Here is a 19,349-nt window from a genome sequence, read left to right on the forward strand (position 1 = left end):
GTTATCTGGACTGTAACTTGTACTGTAGGAAGCTTGTCTCTTTGCAGCTCCCGTTCTGGCAGAATTGAGGTATGTTCACTCCCTGAGGTCCTGTCTCCATCTGTCCACAAATTCAGCTAAAACTAAAACTTTAAAGGCTTCTCTACCCCAGTTGCTAAACAACAGCCGCATATCTCTGCTGGCCTATTTATTCTTCATGCTGTAGCCCTCTCTGAGCACAACAGAAACACAGTTGGAACTAACCAACCCCACACATACAAGTACCTTTGCCCAGCATTAATCGAACTGTAGGTTTTACCCTTCCATGCACAGAAACACTAAATTAAACCCACTCAAAACTATACCTTATTTTTAATGTTTACCAATATAAACATAAATCCCTTAAAACTACCTTTGTTTTCTTAACAATAGTGACGTTTGTTTATGCACATATACAAATTGTAAAATTGTCTCAGGCATCTTCTGGCCCTAAAAAGAGTGGGACAACTAAAGGAGCAACCTACAATCAGAAATGCACAGAAGCTGTGATCTTAAATGGCTCTATACTGTCAGCATTCTAAGGTGAAGCACCTCTTTAGAAAGTTCCGTTTTCTAAAATTCCAAACCGTTTAAATGCCTCTATAGAAGGAATGGGAGCCCAATTACTGTTTTCTTTCCCAGTGAACATGATTTAAGTTTGCGGTATAGGTATTGTAGCATTAGCATTCCCGCCAAAGATTTATAGAAGCTTTATGAATTTGTTTTATATGGTGCATTGCTGCAGCAGCGTCATAACCTTGTGAGACAGTAAAGAATAGGCAGCCAAGGCAGTTTGTCACCAAAGAAGTTTATTCAACAAGATAAACATTTTAGAATTAATTCTGCAAGATCCGAGGGGGCCTGGACACTTTCTTCTTTCTGTTTCCTGCCCTAGCAACTATGATTCTTCAGCCAAGGGATTTGGTTAGCAAAATCCAGTTGATGGCCTTCGCTTGCACATTGGGATTAAGCGAAAGTACCGCAAAACAATGTGGATATCCTGGCTAAACCAACAATTTAGCTCTCAACACAAATAGTCGAGATACAATGTAATTTATGAATTTCATGTTTTGTGGATAAAATATTGAAGTTTGGGTCTTAAATAAAGCTGTTATTACTTCTGTGCTTTGCTTCCTTGGAAAAAGGAACAATTAAAGGGCACTGTAAGCAAGCAGGAAAGAATGGGCGGTGCACAAATAAACCCCACGCAGACCACACCGTTCATGGAGTAATGCAACACAAGGAGGTCATTCTCCCTTATTCTTGCCCATTGTCCTGCAAAGTTTTCCCCTTTGAGTATTTATCCAATTCTCTTTTGAAAGCTGCTGTTGAATCTGCTTCTACCAACGTGTCAAGAGTGCAATCCACACTAATTTCTTTCCTCCTGTTGTCAATTACCTGAAAACTGTGTCCTCTGGTCGCCAACTATCCTCTCACTGGAAGCTGTCCCTCTTGACTTACTCTTATCAGATCAGTTCATAATTTTGAATATCTGCCTCAAATCTCCTCTTAACCCAATGCAATGCAGAGAAGGTTAAGAGATATAGCTTAGTATACTCAGAAAACTATCAAACCTAGAAATATGTGGAAAGCCACTTCAGGCCATTGCATTTCCTCATCCCCTGAAATCTCAGCTTTGATGTAACTAGGCCTATATATTTGACATTTTTAAAATGTGTGCATACTTGAGGAAAATACATGTGTACCGTGTGGTTGTGACTTAACCTAAGTTTTCATAATTTGTTTTGCAGTCCATGAAGGGTATTCAGAATTTCAGGGCATCTGGTGATTATGACAATGATTGCAGCGCCCCTTTGGTCCCCCTTTGCACACAACCAGAGCAAGTAATTAAAGGTACGTGACACTTAGCTAGGAACGTGTGTATTTATTGTGTGGTATCTATCTTCTGATATTCATTAGCGCGATTAGTCTGGGATTGCCAGTCGGCAGGAGGTTGCGTTCCGAAAGCAATTGGGATTTTCCCACAGATGCTGCTTAACCTGACGAGTATTTCCTTGTTTCATTTGCAGATTTTCCAACATCAGGATAAAATCTTGCATTTATATCGAGCTTTTCACAACCCAAAGCCAATTAAATGTAATCGCTTATTGTAGGAAACCTGACCGCCAATTCATGCATAGCCCACTCCCACAACAATAATGTGGTGCTGATTAGGTCATCTGTTTTCAAAACAATCCCTACAGTGCAGAAGGAGGCCATTCAGCCTATTGAATCTGTACCGACCCCCCGAAATAGCACCCAACCTAGGTCCACTCCCCCGCCCTATCCCCGTAACCCCACCTAACCTGCTCATCTTTGGACTGTGGGATGAAACCGGAGCACCTGGAGGAAACTCACGCAGTCACAGGAAGAAGTGCAAACTCCACACACAGTCACCCAAGGCCAGAATTGAACCCAGGTCCCTGGTGCTATGAGGCAGCAGTGTCGCCCATTTTAGCAATGTTGATTGTGGGATAAATATTGGTCAAGAGACTGGGGAGAGCTCTCCTACTTATCTTCAGAATGGTGCCATGGGATTCTTTATGTCCACATGAGAGTGGCAGACAGGACCTCCATTTAATGTCTCCTTCAAAGGAGGCAGCTCCAACCAAGCTGCACTTCACTGGACTGCCAGCCTATTTATGCTCTCGACTTGGAGATACAGTCTTTGTTATTTTTCTGTTAACAAAGTCCCCTTAGTGTTTCTTTTTGAATGTCATCCTTTCCATCCCCACCACGGGAGAGGAGTGTATGGGAATTAAAATGCAAATAAAAAGACGTCAGATTAATCAAAATAAAATTAAATCCCTGCAAATTATGGTTGGGGAATGATTTTAGTTTTTTATAGATATAATGTTAGCTGAAAATTGTGTATTAACATCACCCGTCCATAACCTTCTAGTGCTTTTTATTAAAATTAACAGAAAAATGAAACACATTTGGGTAAAATAATTACTTATCTAATGTGAACTGTGTCCAGGTGTTCTCAGAGGCGAGTTGACGTTTTATTGCATTTCAAGAGGTCATATGTCAATTAAGTGGTTGAGAAACCAAGGGTTTGGAGAATTTCTGTACAATTTAGTTTGAGTGTTCTGTGAAAACAGATGGTATCTAATCTCCAAGCATTACAGCAATGAGCTGGATTTAAGAATCTGAAAGGTTCAATCTTGGGTCAGTGTCAATCATACTGCGGTTTGGGGTCATTTAAGCCTCTAGCTGTGGTGTTCAGCAGAATTGGTACTCTATATGCATTGACCAGATACCTCACTGTGAGGCACAGTTGCAGAATAAGGGGGTGCTCGTTTAAGATGGATTTAAGGAAGAATTGAGTGGTGAATCTTTGGAATTCTTTACCCCAGGAAGCTGTGTCACAAGTAGGCTTACATTACACTGCAATGAAGTTACTGTGAAAAGCCCCTAGTCGCCACACAACAGCGCCTGCTCGGGTACACCGGGAGAATTCAGAATGTCCAAATTACCTAACAGCACGTCTTTCGGGACTTGAGGGAGGAAACCGGAGCACCTGGAGGAAACCCACGCAGACACGGGGAGAATGTTCAGACTCCGCACAGACAGTGACTCCAGGGTCCCAGGTTTGATTCCCTTGAGGTATGAAGCAACAGTGCTAACCACTGCTACCGTGTTGCCCTCAGGCAGAGTCCTTGAACAGTCAAGGCTGAGATCGATAGGTTTTTAATCAGGAGGTGGATTAAGTGTTATGGAGATTGGGCATAAAAGCGGACGTAGTGAGTGTTAGATCAGCCGTGATCTTATTAAAAGGCAGAGCTGACTCGAAGGGCTGAATGGCCTCCTCCTGTTCCTAAGGGTTTCCTGCGGGTGCTCCTGTTTCCTCCCACAGTCCAAAGACGTCCAGGTTAGGTGGATTGGCCATGCTAAATTGCCCATAGTGTCCAAAAAGGTTAGGTGGGGTTACGGGGATAGGGTGGTGTTGTGGGCTTGGGTAAGGTGCTCTTTCCAAGGGCCGGTGCAGACTCGATGGGCCACATTGCCGATCCTGTACTGTAAATTCTATGGTTCTATGATTTCCTGTGGTCTTATGGACAAAATTGAGATTCAGAGCTATGCAGCAATGGGTGATGTGTGATCAGAAGACTGTTCAAATGCCATACAATAAAAGAAGGACCCTTGGGCAGCACTATGGCACAGTGGTTAGCACTGCTATCTACGGCGCTGTGGACCCGGTTTCGATCCCGGCCCCGGGTCACTGTTCGTGTGGGGTTCGCACATTCTCCCCGTGTCTGTGTGGGTCTCACCCCCACTACCCAAAGATGTGCAGGGTAGATGGATTGGTCACACTAAATTGCCCCTTAATTGGAAAAAAATAATTGGGTACTCTAAATTTAAAAAATAAAAATAAAAGAAGGGCCGTGAGTAAAATATTTAATGACAGTAGGGGGCTGAATTCTGCTCATGCCTGGCTCCCCTTAGCAACTGTACAATATAATTGAAATCACAAGTTCTCTGGTATGTTTCTGTGGGTGACTGTTAAACACTTTTGAGTGTACCGATGCTGGATGGACTGCATTAGTCGAAGAAGGTGGATTATGACCATCTTCTTGAGGGCAATTATAGGTGGGCAACTAATGCTGACCTTGCCAGCGATGCCGCACACCAAGGAAGATTTTTTTGAAATGCTGGCAATGTTGAAAGTGTTTTGTAGGGTTTCTACAAAGGAAGTTTTGACGAAAATCTGTTGCACACCAATTAAATTTTCCCATCCTGTCCCAGGCTCCGACTTTCCATCTGTCTTGGCCAAATTGAAAGTGCAGATTCTTTGATTTTTTAAAAGCATTTATACAGATAGGCTCGAAAGTGGCCAGCTGCCCTGATATCCCACCTCCATTCCTACCGACCCTGCCCCTATCCCCAACTATTTGATCAGCATTCCTGCCCCTCCCCCAATCCAGCATTTTCATCAAGGCAGAAGACTATCAATTCCCAATTCAAACCAAGGATGGTTTGTTCGTCGAAAATTAAATTGCCTCTTGATTCCTAGCTCTTATCAAAACTCCAAAACCTCAGACTTGGTTCCTCCCTCTACAACTGGATCCTCGACTTCCTGACCCAGAGACCACCATCAATAAGAATAAACAACAAAACTTCCTCCTCGATAGTCCTCAATACCGGGGCCGAGCCAGGCTGCGTACTTAGCCCTCTAATATACTCCTTATACACACAACTGTGTGGCAAAATTTGCTACCAACTTCTTGTACAGATTTACTGATGACACAACCATTGTGGGTTGGAACTCAAACAACGATGAGTCAGAGTACAGGAGGGGGATATAGAACCTAACTGTGTGGTGTAACGACAACAATCTCCCTCAATGTCAACAAAACTAAAGAGCAGGTCATTGACTTCAGGAAGCAAAGTATTGTCTGCATCAATGGTGCCACGGTGGAGATGGTTGACAGCTTCAAATTCCTATCTATGCACATCTCCAACAATCTGTCCTGGTCCACCCACGGTGACGCTATGACCAAGAAAGCGAAACAGTGCCTATACTTCCTCTGAAATCTAAGGAAAAGCAGCATGCCCACATTGACTCTTACCAATTTTTACAGATGCACCATAGAAAGCATCGTATCTGGCTGCATCACAGCCTGCTATGGCAACTGCTCGGCCCAAGACCGTAAGAAACCATAGAGAGCCGTGAACACAGCCCAGTCCATCAGACGAACCCGCCTCCCATCCATTGACTCTGCCTTGGGAAATACCCCTCCCACCCTGGTTATTCTCCCTTACAACTTTCCATCGGGCAGGAGATACAAAAGTCTGAGAACACACACTAACAGGTTCAAAAACAACCTCTTTCCCGGTATTACCAGACTCCTGAATAATCCCCTTATGGACGGATCTGATCTCTTCACACATCTTCTTGACTGAGTATTACTACACTCTGTATGCTCACCCGATGCCTGTGTATTTATGTATGTCCTATGTTTGTTCATGTATGGAACGATCTGTCTGGACTGTATGCAGAACAATACTTTTCACTGCCCCTCAGTACACATTACAAATCAAATCTAAATTCAATTCAATCCTTAGCCAAGTGACTCTTAATACTGAGTATTGTGTGGACTATTAGCACACAGTGGGCACAATGGTCCCCACTTGATGTCCCTCACTTGATGTTCACCCATGTTGCTTCCATCAGGATTTGCAGTTTAGTATTGTGTGCAGTTTTGGTGTCATTATATGAGGATGGATATTTTTGCTATAGAGCGAGCACAACGAAGATTTACCAGACTGATTCCTGGGATGGTGGGACTGACTTATGAGGAGCGATTGAATCGGTTAGGATTGTATTCGCTGGAGTTCAGAAGAATGAGGGGGGATCTCATAGAAACCTACAAAATTTTAACAGGACTAGGCAGGATAAATGCAGGAAGGATGTTCTCGATGGTGGGTGTGTCCAGAACCAGGGGACAGTCATGAGGATACGGGGTAGACCATTTAGGACAGAGATGAGGAGGAATTACTTCATCCAGAAGTGGAATTCGCTACTACAGGAAGCAGCTGAGGACAAGGCGGTGTTTGTTTTCAAGAAGCAGTTAGATATAGCACTTAGGGTGAAGGGGATCAAAGGATATGGGGGGGAAAGTGGGATTAGGCTATTGAGTTGGATAATCAGCCATGATCATAATGATTGGCGGAGCAGGCTTGAAGGGCCGAATGGCCTCCTCCTGATCCTGTTTTCTGTGTTTCTATGTTTAAAACCCAGAATTGCCTGAGTCTGTACAGCTCAGCCACTCGATGCATAAATTCACCAAGCCAGAAGGGGAATATTATCAACAAGTGGGAAAGAGAAGTTGAAATAATTTACAGTGAGTAGTCAAATGAGTAATGAGCTGTTTGAATGCTGTAGGTATGTGTTTTCTCCTTGTTCTTAACCCAGTTGAAATATTGTAGTGTGGTGCTTGCTGTTTTTTTTCTCTTAAAACAAAACTGTACATCTGTGGGGGAAACCGGTAGCTTCACTGAAATTCATTCAAAACAGTGTTTTAATCCAAATTTAGTAAGTATCTCTCGGTCTTGCTGTGGAGATGGAAACATCAGGTCCACTCTCCACACTGATCCAACTTTAGGTGGCTTTTAATGAAGCAGAATTATCCAGCATGCCCTTTGCTTCCAGCATCACCACCAACTCAATTCCCCAGCTTCATTGTTTTGAAGAAAGTGCCTCAGTTTGGATGTTTTGCGAGGTCACGGCCAGCACTCTCAATCAAAGTTAACTTGACCTCGTAAAGTTAGCGAATCTGTTCTTTGGGCTTTCTCCCAGCTTTTTTTTTCCTCTTTTGTTTTCACAGTGAAGAGGCAGCTTCCATAATTAGACATGGTCTTTTATAAATCAAAAGCTGTAACCTTCTGCATGCCAAGATTGAGACATGTACAAGCATTCCATTATATCACACTGAAAATCAACTGGCACCCCCATCACTTTTTGCGACTGCAAAAGACAATAAATATTGCATTGTTAGACCTTTGTGATCAGGAAAGTGTTGGATTTATGTACAAGTTTGACGTTACACAGAGGCAGAAAAGCACAACAAAAATGTTGATGGCATAAATAATTAGGAATGTTCACCTCTGAAACTGAATGAAAACAGAACCTTTGTTAATGTATCTATGCCAAAAGAACTCCTTCATGTCACTAGTTTTAATGTTGGCGTTAAACTAACCTTCCTATGGGCGCAATTCTGCAGCCAACTCGAGCGAGAGCACAACACAGCCGGAGAATCCTGCGAGAGTCCTGCAGCGAGCGTCCCAACAGCCTCCGTGCCTCGCGGGATTCACCGATGTCCCGCGATGTCGGAGTCGGAACTCTGCCCAAATGGGCATGACCGAATGCCGCTCCCAAAGGTAGGTCGTAAACCTACTTAGGACTACCTGCCTGGGATCCGCCAACCTCCTTAGATTCTCCGGCCTCCCCAGAGAGGCTGCAGCCGGACGCCGATCAGTGCTGGTCCACACAAAGTTGGACCAGGTGGAACGGCACCCGGTTGGGGGGGGGGCCTCCCAAGCCTCCAGAGACCCCTGGGTGGTCAGGGTAAGTGCAGGATGGCTCGCTGGCCCCCTGGAATGCGGGCACCTTGGCACTACCCAGCAGGCACCTTGGTAATGCCACCCTGGCATTGGCAAGGGTGCCCGGGTGGCACTTCCAATGGGTGGGGGGGGACCCACAAGCTCACTTAGAGATCAGGGCACCCTTTCAAAATGGCGGCCCTATCTCTCAGTTGAGCTCACCGGTGCTAAAACAAATTCTAAGTATGAGCTAAACCGGTGAGAAACTCCCCAGGGCCCCAAAAGGTGACTAAGTGTCATTGAATAGTGGTGGGGAACGCACCGGCAGAGCCGGTGTGGGGGGGGGGGGGGGACTCTCTGAAAAAGCCACCACAAATTAACTTGGAAATGTTTTGGGAGAATCGTGCCCTATGAAACCTATTCCCAAATGAGACCAAAAGGCAGAACTGGAGGCAGTCAGCAGCACCAAGAAGAGTTGGTGAAGGGAGGACGTGGGGGCAGTCAGCAGCACCTAGAAGAGCTGGTGAAGGGAGGACGTGGAGGCAGGAAGCAGCATCTAGAAGAGTTGGTGAAGGGAGGACGTGGAGGCAGGAAGCAGCATCTAGAAGAGCTGGTGAAGGGAGGACGTGGAGGCAGTCAGCAGCACCTAGAAGAGCTGGTGAAAGGAGGACGTTGAGGCAGGAAGCAGCACCTAGAAGAGCTGGTGAAGGGAGGACGTGGAGGCAGGAAGCAGCATCTAGAAGAGTTGGTGAAGGGAGGACGTAGAGGCAGTCAGCAGCACCTAGAAGAGTTGGTGAAGGGAGGACGTTGAGGCAGGAAGCAGCACCTAGAAGAGCTGGTGAAGGGAGGACGTGGAGGCAGGAAGCAGCATCTAGAAGAGTTGGTGAAGGGAGGACGTGGAGGCAGGAAGCAGCATCTAGAAGAGCTGGTGAAGGGAGGACATGGAGGCAGTCAGCAGCACCTAGAAGAGCTGGTGAAGGGAGGACGTGGAGGCAGGAAGCAGCACCTAGGAAGAGTTGATGAAGGGAGGACGTGGAGGCAGGAAGCAGCATCTAGAAGAGCTGGTGAAGGGAGGACGTGGAGGCAGGAAGCAGCACCTAGGAAGAGTTGATGAAGGGAGGACGTGGAGGCAGGAAGCAGCATCTAGAAGAGCTGGTGAAGGGAGGACGTGGAGGCAGGAAGCAGCATCTAGAAGAAAAATAAATTAATTAACACGTAATAAAGATGATAGGCGATGTGCTGCGACTGCAGAATGAGGAAGCTGCTGGACGTCACTGTGACCCAGGCCAAAAGGCTATAGTAAATGTTTGTGGCCTAAGGAGCTTCAGCTCAGAGTCATTGCTGGAGGCCGAACTTCAGACGTTGCGACACATCGAGGGGTTCGGAGACGACCTGGCTTCAGGTGAAGAATGTTCTAGCAGTGCAGCTGATTTGTTCAGTGGTCAGGAGCAAGAGAATGTGGCTGTGAGTAGTTGCAGGTATGGGAATCTCAAAGGTAGTTCTCTTGTTACCCGGGAGCTAGCATTCGGGGCATCTGCTCTGGGCTGGAGAGAAAGTGCAGTTGGAAAGGGAGGATCCAGTGGTCATGGTCCAAGGAGGCAAAGGAAGAAGTTCTGCATCAGAAATCTGAGCAGCACGGTGGCAGAGTGGTTAGCACTGCTGCCTCACAGCTCCAGGAACCTGGGTTCAATTCCGACTATCTCTGGAATTTGCACTTTCTCGCCATGTCTGCATGGGTTTCCTCTGGGTGCTTCTGTTTCCTCCCATAGTCCAAAGATGTGCAGGATTGGTGGACTGGCCATGATCAATTGCCTCTTAGTGTCCAAAGATGTACAGGTTAGGTGGGGTTACAGGGATAGGGCGGTGGAAATGGCCTAGGTAGGGTGCCCTTTCAGAGGGTTGGTGCAGACTCAATGGGCCGAACAGCCTCCTGCACTGTATAAATTCCAAAAAGCTCAAAGGTAATATTCTCTATTGTTACCTGAGTTGCAAGCAAGTTGGTGAAGGGTACATGAGATTCGGGGCTTGAATATGTAGTCCAAGGGTCGGTGTGGGAGGAATGGGTTTCATTTCATGGCACTGGCACCAGTACTGGGGAAGGTGGCAGCTGTACCACTGGGGCATTCTTCACCTGAACCGTACTGGCTCGAATAATTCTGGCAGTACTGGGGGAAAGGGATAAAGTGTGGAAAGATGTGATCAATTAACGAGAGAAGACAAGACAAGATAGCAGAGATAAGGGAAGTGATAAAGCATGGCAGGAAGGGGCACAGTGTGCAAGCTTAACAGTGCGACCACAAAAATGCTAAAAATACAGAGTTAAAGGCACATAGTATTTGTAACATGGTAGCTCAAATAGATACAAATATGTGTGATCTGATGACAATTACATATGCACATACAAATTTGGAGCAGCAGTAGCCACTTGGCCCTTCGAGCCTTCTCCACCATTCAATTAGATTGTGGCTGATCTGATTGTAACCTAACTCCACGTTCCCACCTGACCCCAATAATCTTTCACTCCCTTGGCTATCAAGAATCCATCCATCTCTGCTTCCACCGCTTTTGAGGAAGAGAGTCTTTGAATATTTTAAGACAGAGTTACAAAGACACTCAAACCTCAGAGAATAAAAAATCCTAATCTCTGTCAGAAATGGGTGACCCTTTATTTTAAAACAGTGACCCCCCCCCCCCCCACCCCCCCCCCCCCCCCCCCCCCCCGACGTACAAGATTCTCCCACAACAGGAAACATCCACTCCTCATCAACCCTGTCAAGACCCCTCAGAATCTTGTATGTTACAGAGACATGGCTGCAAGATGACAAAAGTTTGGAACTGAATGTTCAAGGAAGCGTAGAAGGCTTAGGGGTGATCTTATAGAGATCTATTAAATGTTGGGGAGCATATATAAGGTAGATGATCAACATCTCTTCCCAAAGGTAGAGGAGTCTAGAATTAGAGGGCATAGGTTTAAGGTGAGAGGGGAGAGACACAAATCAGACCAGAGGGGAATTTTTTTCACAGAGGGTGGTGAGCATCTGGAGCGAGCTGCCAGGGGCAGTGGTAGAGGCGGGTACGATTACTTCCTTTAAAAAACAGTTAAACAGTTACATGGGCAGGGTGGGTATAGAGGGGTATGGGCCAAACGGGGCAAGTGGGACTTGCTGAGTGATAGAAACTGGGCGGCATGGACAAGCTGGGCCGAAGGGCCTGTTTCCGTGCTGTAAACGTCTATGACTCTGAAATTTCAGAAAGACAGGAAGCTCGGAAAAGGTGGACGGGTAGCCCTGTTTATTAAAGCTGACATTAGTATAATAGAGAGAGATGACATTTGTTCTCAAGGTTAAGATGTAGAATCGGTTTGGGTAGAGATAAGAGAAAATAAAGGTAGGAAAGGCCCCTAAACAGTTACCATGCTGCAGGACTGAGTGTACAGGAAGAAATAATTGGGGCTTGTGAGAAAAGTAGAGTGATAATCATGGGTGATTTTAATCTACATATCGATTTGGCAAATTAGATTGGCAATGGCTGCTTGAGTTCAAAGTGTTTTCAGGCAGTTTTTCAGTAGCATGTGTTAGAACCAACCAGAGAGCAGGCTTTTTAACGAACTTATTCATGAGACGTGGGCATTGTGGTTAGGCCAACATTTACTTCCCATCCCTAATCGCCCCTGAGATGGTGATGGTGAGCTGCCCCCTTGAATTGCTGCAGAACGTGTGTTGTAGGAACCCCCACGGAGCTGTTGGAAGATAAATTTGACCCAGTGTCAGTGAAGAAACAGCGATACACTTCCAGGTCAGGATGGTGTGTGACTTGGACTGGGCACTTGCTGTTGGTGGTGCTCTGCCATCTGCTACCCTTGTCCTTCCAGTTGGTAATGGTCGTGGGGTTGACAGGGGCTGTCGGAAGATCTTTGGTGAGTTGCTACAGTCAGTCTTGTCGATGGTACACACTGCTGCTACTGTGTGTCGATGTCGGAGGGAGTGAATGTTTAAAGTGGTGGATGGGGTGCCAATCAATTGGGTTGCTTTGTCCTGGATTTTGTCGAGCTGCTTGAGTGTTGTTGGAGCTGCACTCATCCAGATAAGTGGAGAGTATTCCATCACACTCCTACCTTTTGCCTTGTTGATTGTGGACAGGCTTTGGGGAGTCAGGAGGGGAGTTACTCTCCACAGAATTCCCAGCCTCTAACCTGTTCTGGTAGGCTCAGTATGTATATGGCTGGACCATTTTAGTTTGTGGTCAATGGTAACCCCCACCCTCTCGCCCCAGGATGTTGATAGTCGATATTCAGTGACGGTAATGCCATTAAATGTCATGGGGACCTGGTTAGGTTCTGTTTTGTTGGAGATGGTCATTGACCAGCACTTGCAGCACAAATATTACTTACTAATTATAAGCACAAGCCTGAATACTGTCCCAGTCCTGCTGCATATGGACATGGACTGCTTCAGTGTCTGAGGAGCCTCGAATGGTGTCGAACATTATGTAGTCATCAATGAGCATTCCCACTTCTGACCTCATGATGGAAGGAAGGTCATTGATGAAGGTGGTTAGGCCTAGGACACTACCCTGAGGAACTGCTCCAGTGATGTCCCAGGATTGAGATGATTGACCTTCAACAACCACAACCATATTTCTTTGTGCCTGGTATGACTCCAACCCATGGAGAAGTTTCCCCCTGATTCCCATTCACTTCAGTTTTGCTCGGGCTCCTTGCTGCACTCAGTCAAATGCTGCCTTGATGTCAAGGACAATCACTCTCCCCTCTGGAGTTCAGCTGTTTTGTCTACATTCAAACCAAGGCTGTAAAGAGGTCAGGAGATGACCAGCCCTGGTGGAAGTCAAACCTAGCTTCAGTGAGTCGGTTATTGCTGAGTAAGTACTACTTCTTAGCACCATCAACAGCACTTTGCATCACTTTCTGATGACCAAGCATAGACTGATCAGACGATAATTGTCCGGGTTGGATTTGTCCTGCTTTTTGTGCACAGGACATATAACCTGGGCAATCTTTCACATTGCCATGTTGATGCCAGTGTTGTAGTTACACTGGAACAGCTTGGCTGGGGGTGCAGTTAGTCCTGGAGTACAAGTCTTCAGTACACTGCTGGATTTTGTCTGGGCTCATAGGCTTTGCTGTATCCAGTGCCTTCAACCATTTCTTAATGTCACATGGAGTGAATTGAATTGGCTGAAGACTGGCATCTGTGGTACTGGGGACCTCCAGGAGGAAGCCAAGATGGATCATCTGCTCAGCACTTATGGCTGAAGATAGTTGCAAATGCTTCTTTTGCATTGATGTGCCAGGCTTTCTCATAATTGAGGATGGGGATATTTGTGATCTGCGATGTGGTCATGTGTAATGAGACAAGATTAATTAATGACCTCAAAGTAAAGGCACTCTGGGTAACAGTGATCATAACATGAATTTGGATTGGATTTGTTTATTGTCACGTGTACCGAGGTACAGTGAAAAGTATTTTTCTGCGAGCAGCTCAACAGATCATTAAGTACATGAGAAGAAAAGGGAATAAAAGAAAATACATAATAGGGCAACACAACATATACAATGTAACTACAAAAGCACTGGCATCGGATGAAGCATACAAGGTGTAGTGTTAATGAAATCAGTCCATAAGAGGGTCATTTAGGAGTCTGGTGACAGTGGGGAAGAAGCTGTTTTTGAGTCTGTTCGTGTGTGTTCTCAGACTTCTGTATCTCCTGCCCGATGGAAGAAGTTGGAAGAGTGAGTAAGCCGGGTGGGAGGGATCTTTGATTATACTGCCCGCTTTCCCCAGGCAGCGGGAGGTGTAGATGGAGTCAATGGATGGGAGGCAGGTTCGTGTGATGGACTGGGCGGTGTTCACGACTCTCTGAAGTTTCTTGCGGTCCTGGGCCGAGCAGTTGCCATACCAGGCTGTGATGCAGCCTGATAGGATGCTTTCTATGGTGCATCTGTAAAAGTTGGTAAGAGTCAATGTGGACATGCCGAATTTCCTTAGTTTCCTGAGGAAGTATAGGCGCTGTTGTGCTTTCTTGGTGGTAGCGTCGACGTGGGTGGACCAGGACAGATGTTTGGAGATGTGCACCCCTAGGAATTTGAAACTGCTAACCATCTCCACCTCGGCCCCGTTGATGCTGACAGGGGTGTGTACAGTACTTTGCTTCCTGAAGTCAATTACCAGCTCTTTAGTTTTGCTGGCATTGAGGGAGAGATTGTTGTCGCTACACCACTCCACTAGGTTCTCTATCTCCCTCCTGTATTCGGACTCATCGTTATTCGAGATCCGGCCCACTATGGTCGTATCGTCAGCAAACTTGTAGATGGAGTTGGAACCAAGTTTTGCCACGCAGTCGTGTGTGTACAGGGAGTAGAGTAGGGGGCTAAGTACGCAGCCTTGCGGGGCACCGGTGTTGAGGACTATTGTGGAGGAGGTGTTGTTGTTCATTCTTACTGATTGTGGTCTGTTGGTCAGAAAATCGAGGATCCAGTTGCAGAGTGGGGAGCCAAGTCCTAGGTTTTGGAGCTTTGATATGAGCTTGGCTGGGATTATGGTGTTGAAGGCGGAGCAGTAGTCAGTAAATAGGAGTCTAATGTAGGAGTCCTTGTTTTCGAGATGCTCTAGGGATGAGTGTAGGGCCAGGGAAATGGTGTCTGATGTGGACCGGTTGCAGCGGTATGCGAATTGCAGTGGATCAAGGCATTCTGGGAGTATGGAGATGATGCGCTTCATGATCAACGTCTCGAAGCACTTCATTACGACTGAAGTCAGGGCCCCTGGTCGGTAGTCATTGAGGCACGTTGCCTGGTTCTTCTTTCATTAGAGAAAGAGCACTGAGAAAACTATTAGAACTAAAAGCTAACAGGCCCCAGACCCTGATGGACTTCATCCTAGAGTCTTAAAAGAAGTGGGTGCTGAGATAGTAGATGCATTGGTTTTAATTTTCTCAAATCCCCTAGATTCTGGATAGGTCCCATCAATTTGGAAAACAGCGAATATAACTCCTCTATTGGGGAAAAGAGAGAGACAGGAAGCAAGAAACAGCAGGCCAGTTAGCTTAACATCTTGGAAAATGCTGGAATCTATTATTAAGGTGGTTACAGTGGAGCAATTAGGAAATCCCAAGGGGGGTAAAATGTGAGACACCAGCCAGGGGTGCATTGAGAACTGTTTTTAAAAACAAATTTAGAGTACCCAATTCATTTTTGCCAATTAAGGGGCAATTTTAGCGTGGCCAATCCACGTACCCTGCACATCCCTGGGTTGTGGGGGTGAAACCCACGCAAACACTGGGAGAATGTGCAAACGCCACACGGACAGGACCCAGAGCCGGGATCGAACCTGGGACCTCGGCGTCATGATGCTGCAGTGCTAACCACTGCGCCGCCGTGCTGCCCTACATTGGAATAGTTGAGACAAGAGTTAACAAAGGCAGAATTGAGGGTTTCAGCCGCAGATGTGCAGAGATAGGGTGAAGACGGGTGATACGGAGGTGCAGATAGGGTGGCATTAGTGATGGCACTAACAAGAAATCGGAATCTCGTCTACGAATCAAATGTGACACCAAGGTTACGAACTGGCTGGCTTAATCTCAGACTGTTCGCAGAGGAGAGAGGGATGGAGCCAATCACTCAGGAGCAGAGTTCCGAGCAGGTTTGTTACAGAGATGAGAAAGGGTGAAACCGTGGATGGATTTGAAAAACCGAAAGTAATTTAAATTTGGCGTTGCTGGACTAGGAAACAACAGAGGGGTGCAGAGGTTTGGACCAGCAGATGTTTATGTAAGTCGGAGGATAGAAGGCAAGCCAGGAGAGCATTGGAATAATCTTATCTGGAGGTAATATAGGCATCGATGAGCCCATCTCATCAAACAAATTGAGCAGCAGTCGAACTGAAGCAGAGATGGAGTCGGGCCATGTTATGGAGTTGGATGTAAACTATATTGGAGTGGATATGTGGTCAACAATTCAACTCTGGATCAAATATGACACCAAAGTTGCGAATGGCCTATTTCAGCCTCAAAAACAGTTGCCAGCGAGAAGGGTGAAACCAGAGGTAATCATGTGGGAGCAGGAAGAGTAGACATATCGATAATTCTCTGGACTGGTGAGAGTGAAGCCAGGCAAGGGCTGTTCCATCCAGCTGAATGATCAGCATCTCATTCTTCTGCTTTTTAATTTCCAGCCAAGCAAGCCTAAAAAAGGAGCAGAGAAGTTCTTTCAAACTGTCTGGACTTAGCTGCCACAATCAGAAGCAACCTCTCCTTCATACTGTCTTGGGGCAGCACGGTAGCACAGTGGTTAGCACAGTTACATTACAGCTCCAGGGTCCCACGTTCGATTCCCGGCTTGGGCCACTGTCTGTGCGGAGTCTGCACGTTCTCCCCGTGACTGTGTAGGTTTCCTCCGGGTGCTCCGGTTTCCTCCCACAGTCCAAAGATGTGCAGATTAGGTGGATTGGCCATGATAAATTGCACTTAAGTGTCCAAAAAGCTTAGGTGGGGTTACTGTGTTACGGAGATAGGGTGGAGGCGTGGGCTTGGGTGCTCGTTCCAAGAGCCGGTGCACACTCAATGGGCCGAATGGCCTCCTGCGCTTCTATGATTCTATCTGCCCACTAATACATTTTGTATCTCCATTTGTAAGGTGGCTTATTTTCTACCTTCAGATTCGATCTAGCCCTGTGATGTTGATTCCCAAATTTCTTTCTCTGTCAGTCTGGCCTCAATAAAAGTTGAGATGGATTCGCACGTAAAAAGAAGTTATTTATTTAGCTTGCAAGCTTGATTCATTTCATAGAAATATAAGAGACATCCAGTTTCCTATATCCCAGAAAGCGAATGAACAAAGAAACAAAGGGATCTCTGCAAATCAATTCAAATGGTATCAAGTTTCACATACTCGACGCCCATAGGTCAGCCTATATCCCTCCTGACCTGTTTGATCTATTCTGATTGGCTCACTTCCAATCCCTTTCTCTGGCCCCTATCAATGCAGCATCACTCTCATAGACACACCTCTTCCTGCTTTTTCCATGCGGTCTCAAATCCCTTTCTCCCTAACTGCCAGAATCAAAGTGGCTTATTTCTACATTACACTAACTAGTATCTCTAAAGTAACTATTTTCTATCACATTCGTCAGTGACACACCAGTGAACTGGATGAAACTGGTTGTTGTATTTTATGCTGGAGCACACCCCCAGAAACATCGCAAAGATGTGGTCAAACCTTTGGTCTCATAAACCAGGACCACAAGAATACCACAGGAGTTACGAATGTTTGAACCAGCAACAGGTGTACCTTGCCAATGTGTATCATGTCGTCCACATAGAACATTAGCTCTGAAATGTTACACTAGCTCCTTAGCTTTAGAACTCGCTCCCAGATGCTGTTGCATGTAATTCTCGCCGTTTTGACCACACAAAAATGCAAATCTGCTTGCTACAGTCAAAATTCTCATGGTCCTTTTTGCCCTTAGCAAGTAACAAGATCCAACCTGAGCAACACCTTCCCCATCTTGCCTTCAGTCGGTACCGACTCACATACCATCTGCCGTGGAAATGTATCTTTGAAGACTGGTCATCTAACTCCGTACTTGATCAAGGTTCACTGTTTTGGAACATAAAGTATGGGTTATGTTGGAGGAACGCAGCATATTTGATTTGACCACAGTTGACAAATGATGTGCCTGACTTTGTTAATCTTTATTATATCATGGAAAGGATAATTCCATAAGACCATTAGATGTGGGAGCTGAAGTAGACCATTCCGTCATCGAGTCTGCTCCATTCAATGAGATTATGGCTGATCTGCTGTGATAATCCTCACTCCACTTTCCTGTCTTATTCCCATTACTCTTGATTCCCTTACTGATTAAAAATCTGTCTATCTCTGCCTTGAACATACTTGACGACCCAGCCTCTGTAACCCTCTGCGGTAAAGAATTCCACAGATTCACTACCCTCTGAGAGAAGAAACACCTCTCCATCTCTGTCTGAAATCTTACTCTGAGATTATGCCCTCAGGTCCTGTACTCTCTCCCATAAGGAGAAACGACCTCTCAGCATTTACCATGTCAAGTCCCCTAAGAATCCTATATGTCTCAATAAGGGCAGCACAATAGCATAGTGGTTAGCACAATTGCTTCACAGCTCCAGGGTCCCAGGTTCGATTCCCGGCTGGGTCACTGTCTGTGCGGAGTCTGCATGTTCTTCCCGTGTGTGCGTGGGTTTCCTCCGGGTGCTCCGGTTTCCTCCCACAGTCCAAAGATGTGCAGGTTAGGTGGATTGGCCATGCTAAATTGCCCTTGGTGTCCAAAATTGCCCTTAGTGTTGGTTGAGTGGGGTTATTGGGTTATGGGGATAGGGTGGTGTGGGCTTGGGTAGGGTGCTCTTTCCAAGAGCCGGTGCAGACTTGATGGGCCGAATTGCCTCCTGCACTGTAAATTCTATAATAAGGTCGCCTCTCAATCTTCTAAGCTTCAGTGAGTACAGGCCCAAACTACTCGCCTCTCCTCATAAGAAAATCCCTTCCTACCCAATTTGTTTTTCATCCTTCCTGCCCGAAGTAAAATTGCTTTGGTTATATAAGTTGTACAGGCATGGGGGTGTTCTGACATTTGAATCAATTTTTGGTTGGACAAACACCTCTTATCAGTGCTCAACCATACCCTGGTGTATAAATAAACCAGCGGGCTAGACAGCTAGTTTGTGATGCAGAACAAAGCCAGCAGCGCGGGTTCAATTCCCGTACCAGCTGAGAATTCTGAATTCTCCCTCCGTGTACCCGAACAGGTGCTGGAATGTGGCGACTAGGGGTTTTTCACAGTAACTTCATTGCAGCATTAATGTAAGCCTACTTGTGACAATAAAGATTATTTATTTTATATTTATTTATAAATAAACAAAAAAAATGCTTTACGAAGGGTGTTGGCAATTGTCGGCTAACATGGGTCTTCCTCATCTTGACTGGAGTGGCCGCCAGTTGACTGCAAGGATAGTGGTTGGGGGGAAAGGATGGGAGGGTCAACCAGTGTTCGAGCCCGGGATTAATAGCTGGAAAGCCTGATTGAGACCGTCTGGTAATTTATTTGGACTGGATGTCATATCTGCCAGCGGGAGATGAACCTTGTCCCTGTCAGGAATTGTCACTTGAATAAAGTATTAGAAGTGCTGCTGGTAACTAGAGAAGTTATTCACACAGTATTAAGAGGAGGAGAAAATTACAAGGCTTTATTTAAAAAATATTTTTTATTCTCCTGTTTCACATTTTCTCCCAAATT

At 45.9% G+C, this 19,349-nt stretch overlaps 1 protein-coding gene across 1 annotated transcript in view; it reads left to right on the forward strand.

The window, feature by feature from the left end:
- Positions 1–19,349, forward strand: part of LOC140424759 (WD repeat-containing protein 48-like) — a 127,271-nt gene that overhangs the window by 81,739 nt on the left and 26,183 nt on the right. The window contains exon 10 of the mRNA XM_072508139.1: positions 1,770–1,872. Within this exon, the coding sequence (XP_072364240.1) occupies positions 1,770–1,872 (103 nt within the window). The remainder of the gene's footprint in view (positions 1–1,769; positions 1,873–19,349) is intronic.

The sequence above is a fragment of the Scyliorhinus torazame genome, chromosome 6, assembly GCF_047496885.1.
Source record: "Scyliorhinus torazame isolate Kashiwa2021f chromosome 6, sScyTor2.1, whole genome shotgun sequence".
NCBI lineage: Eukaryota > Metazoa > Chordata > Chondrichthyes > Carcharhiniformes > Scyliorhinidae > Scyliorhinus > Scyliorhinus torazame.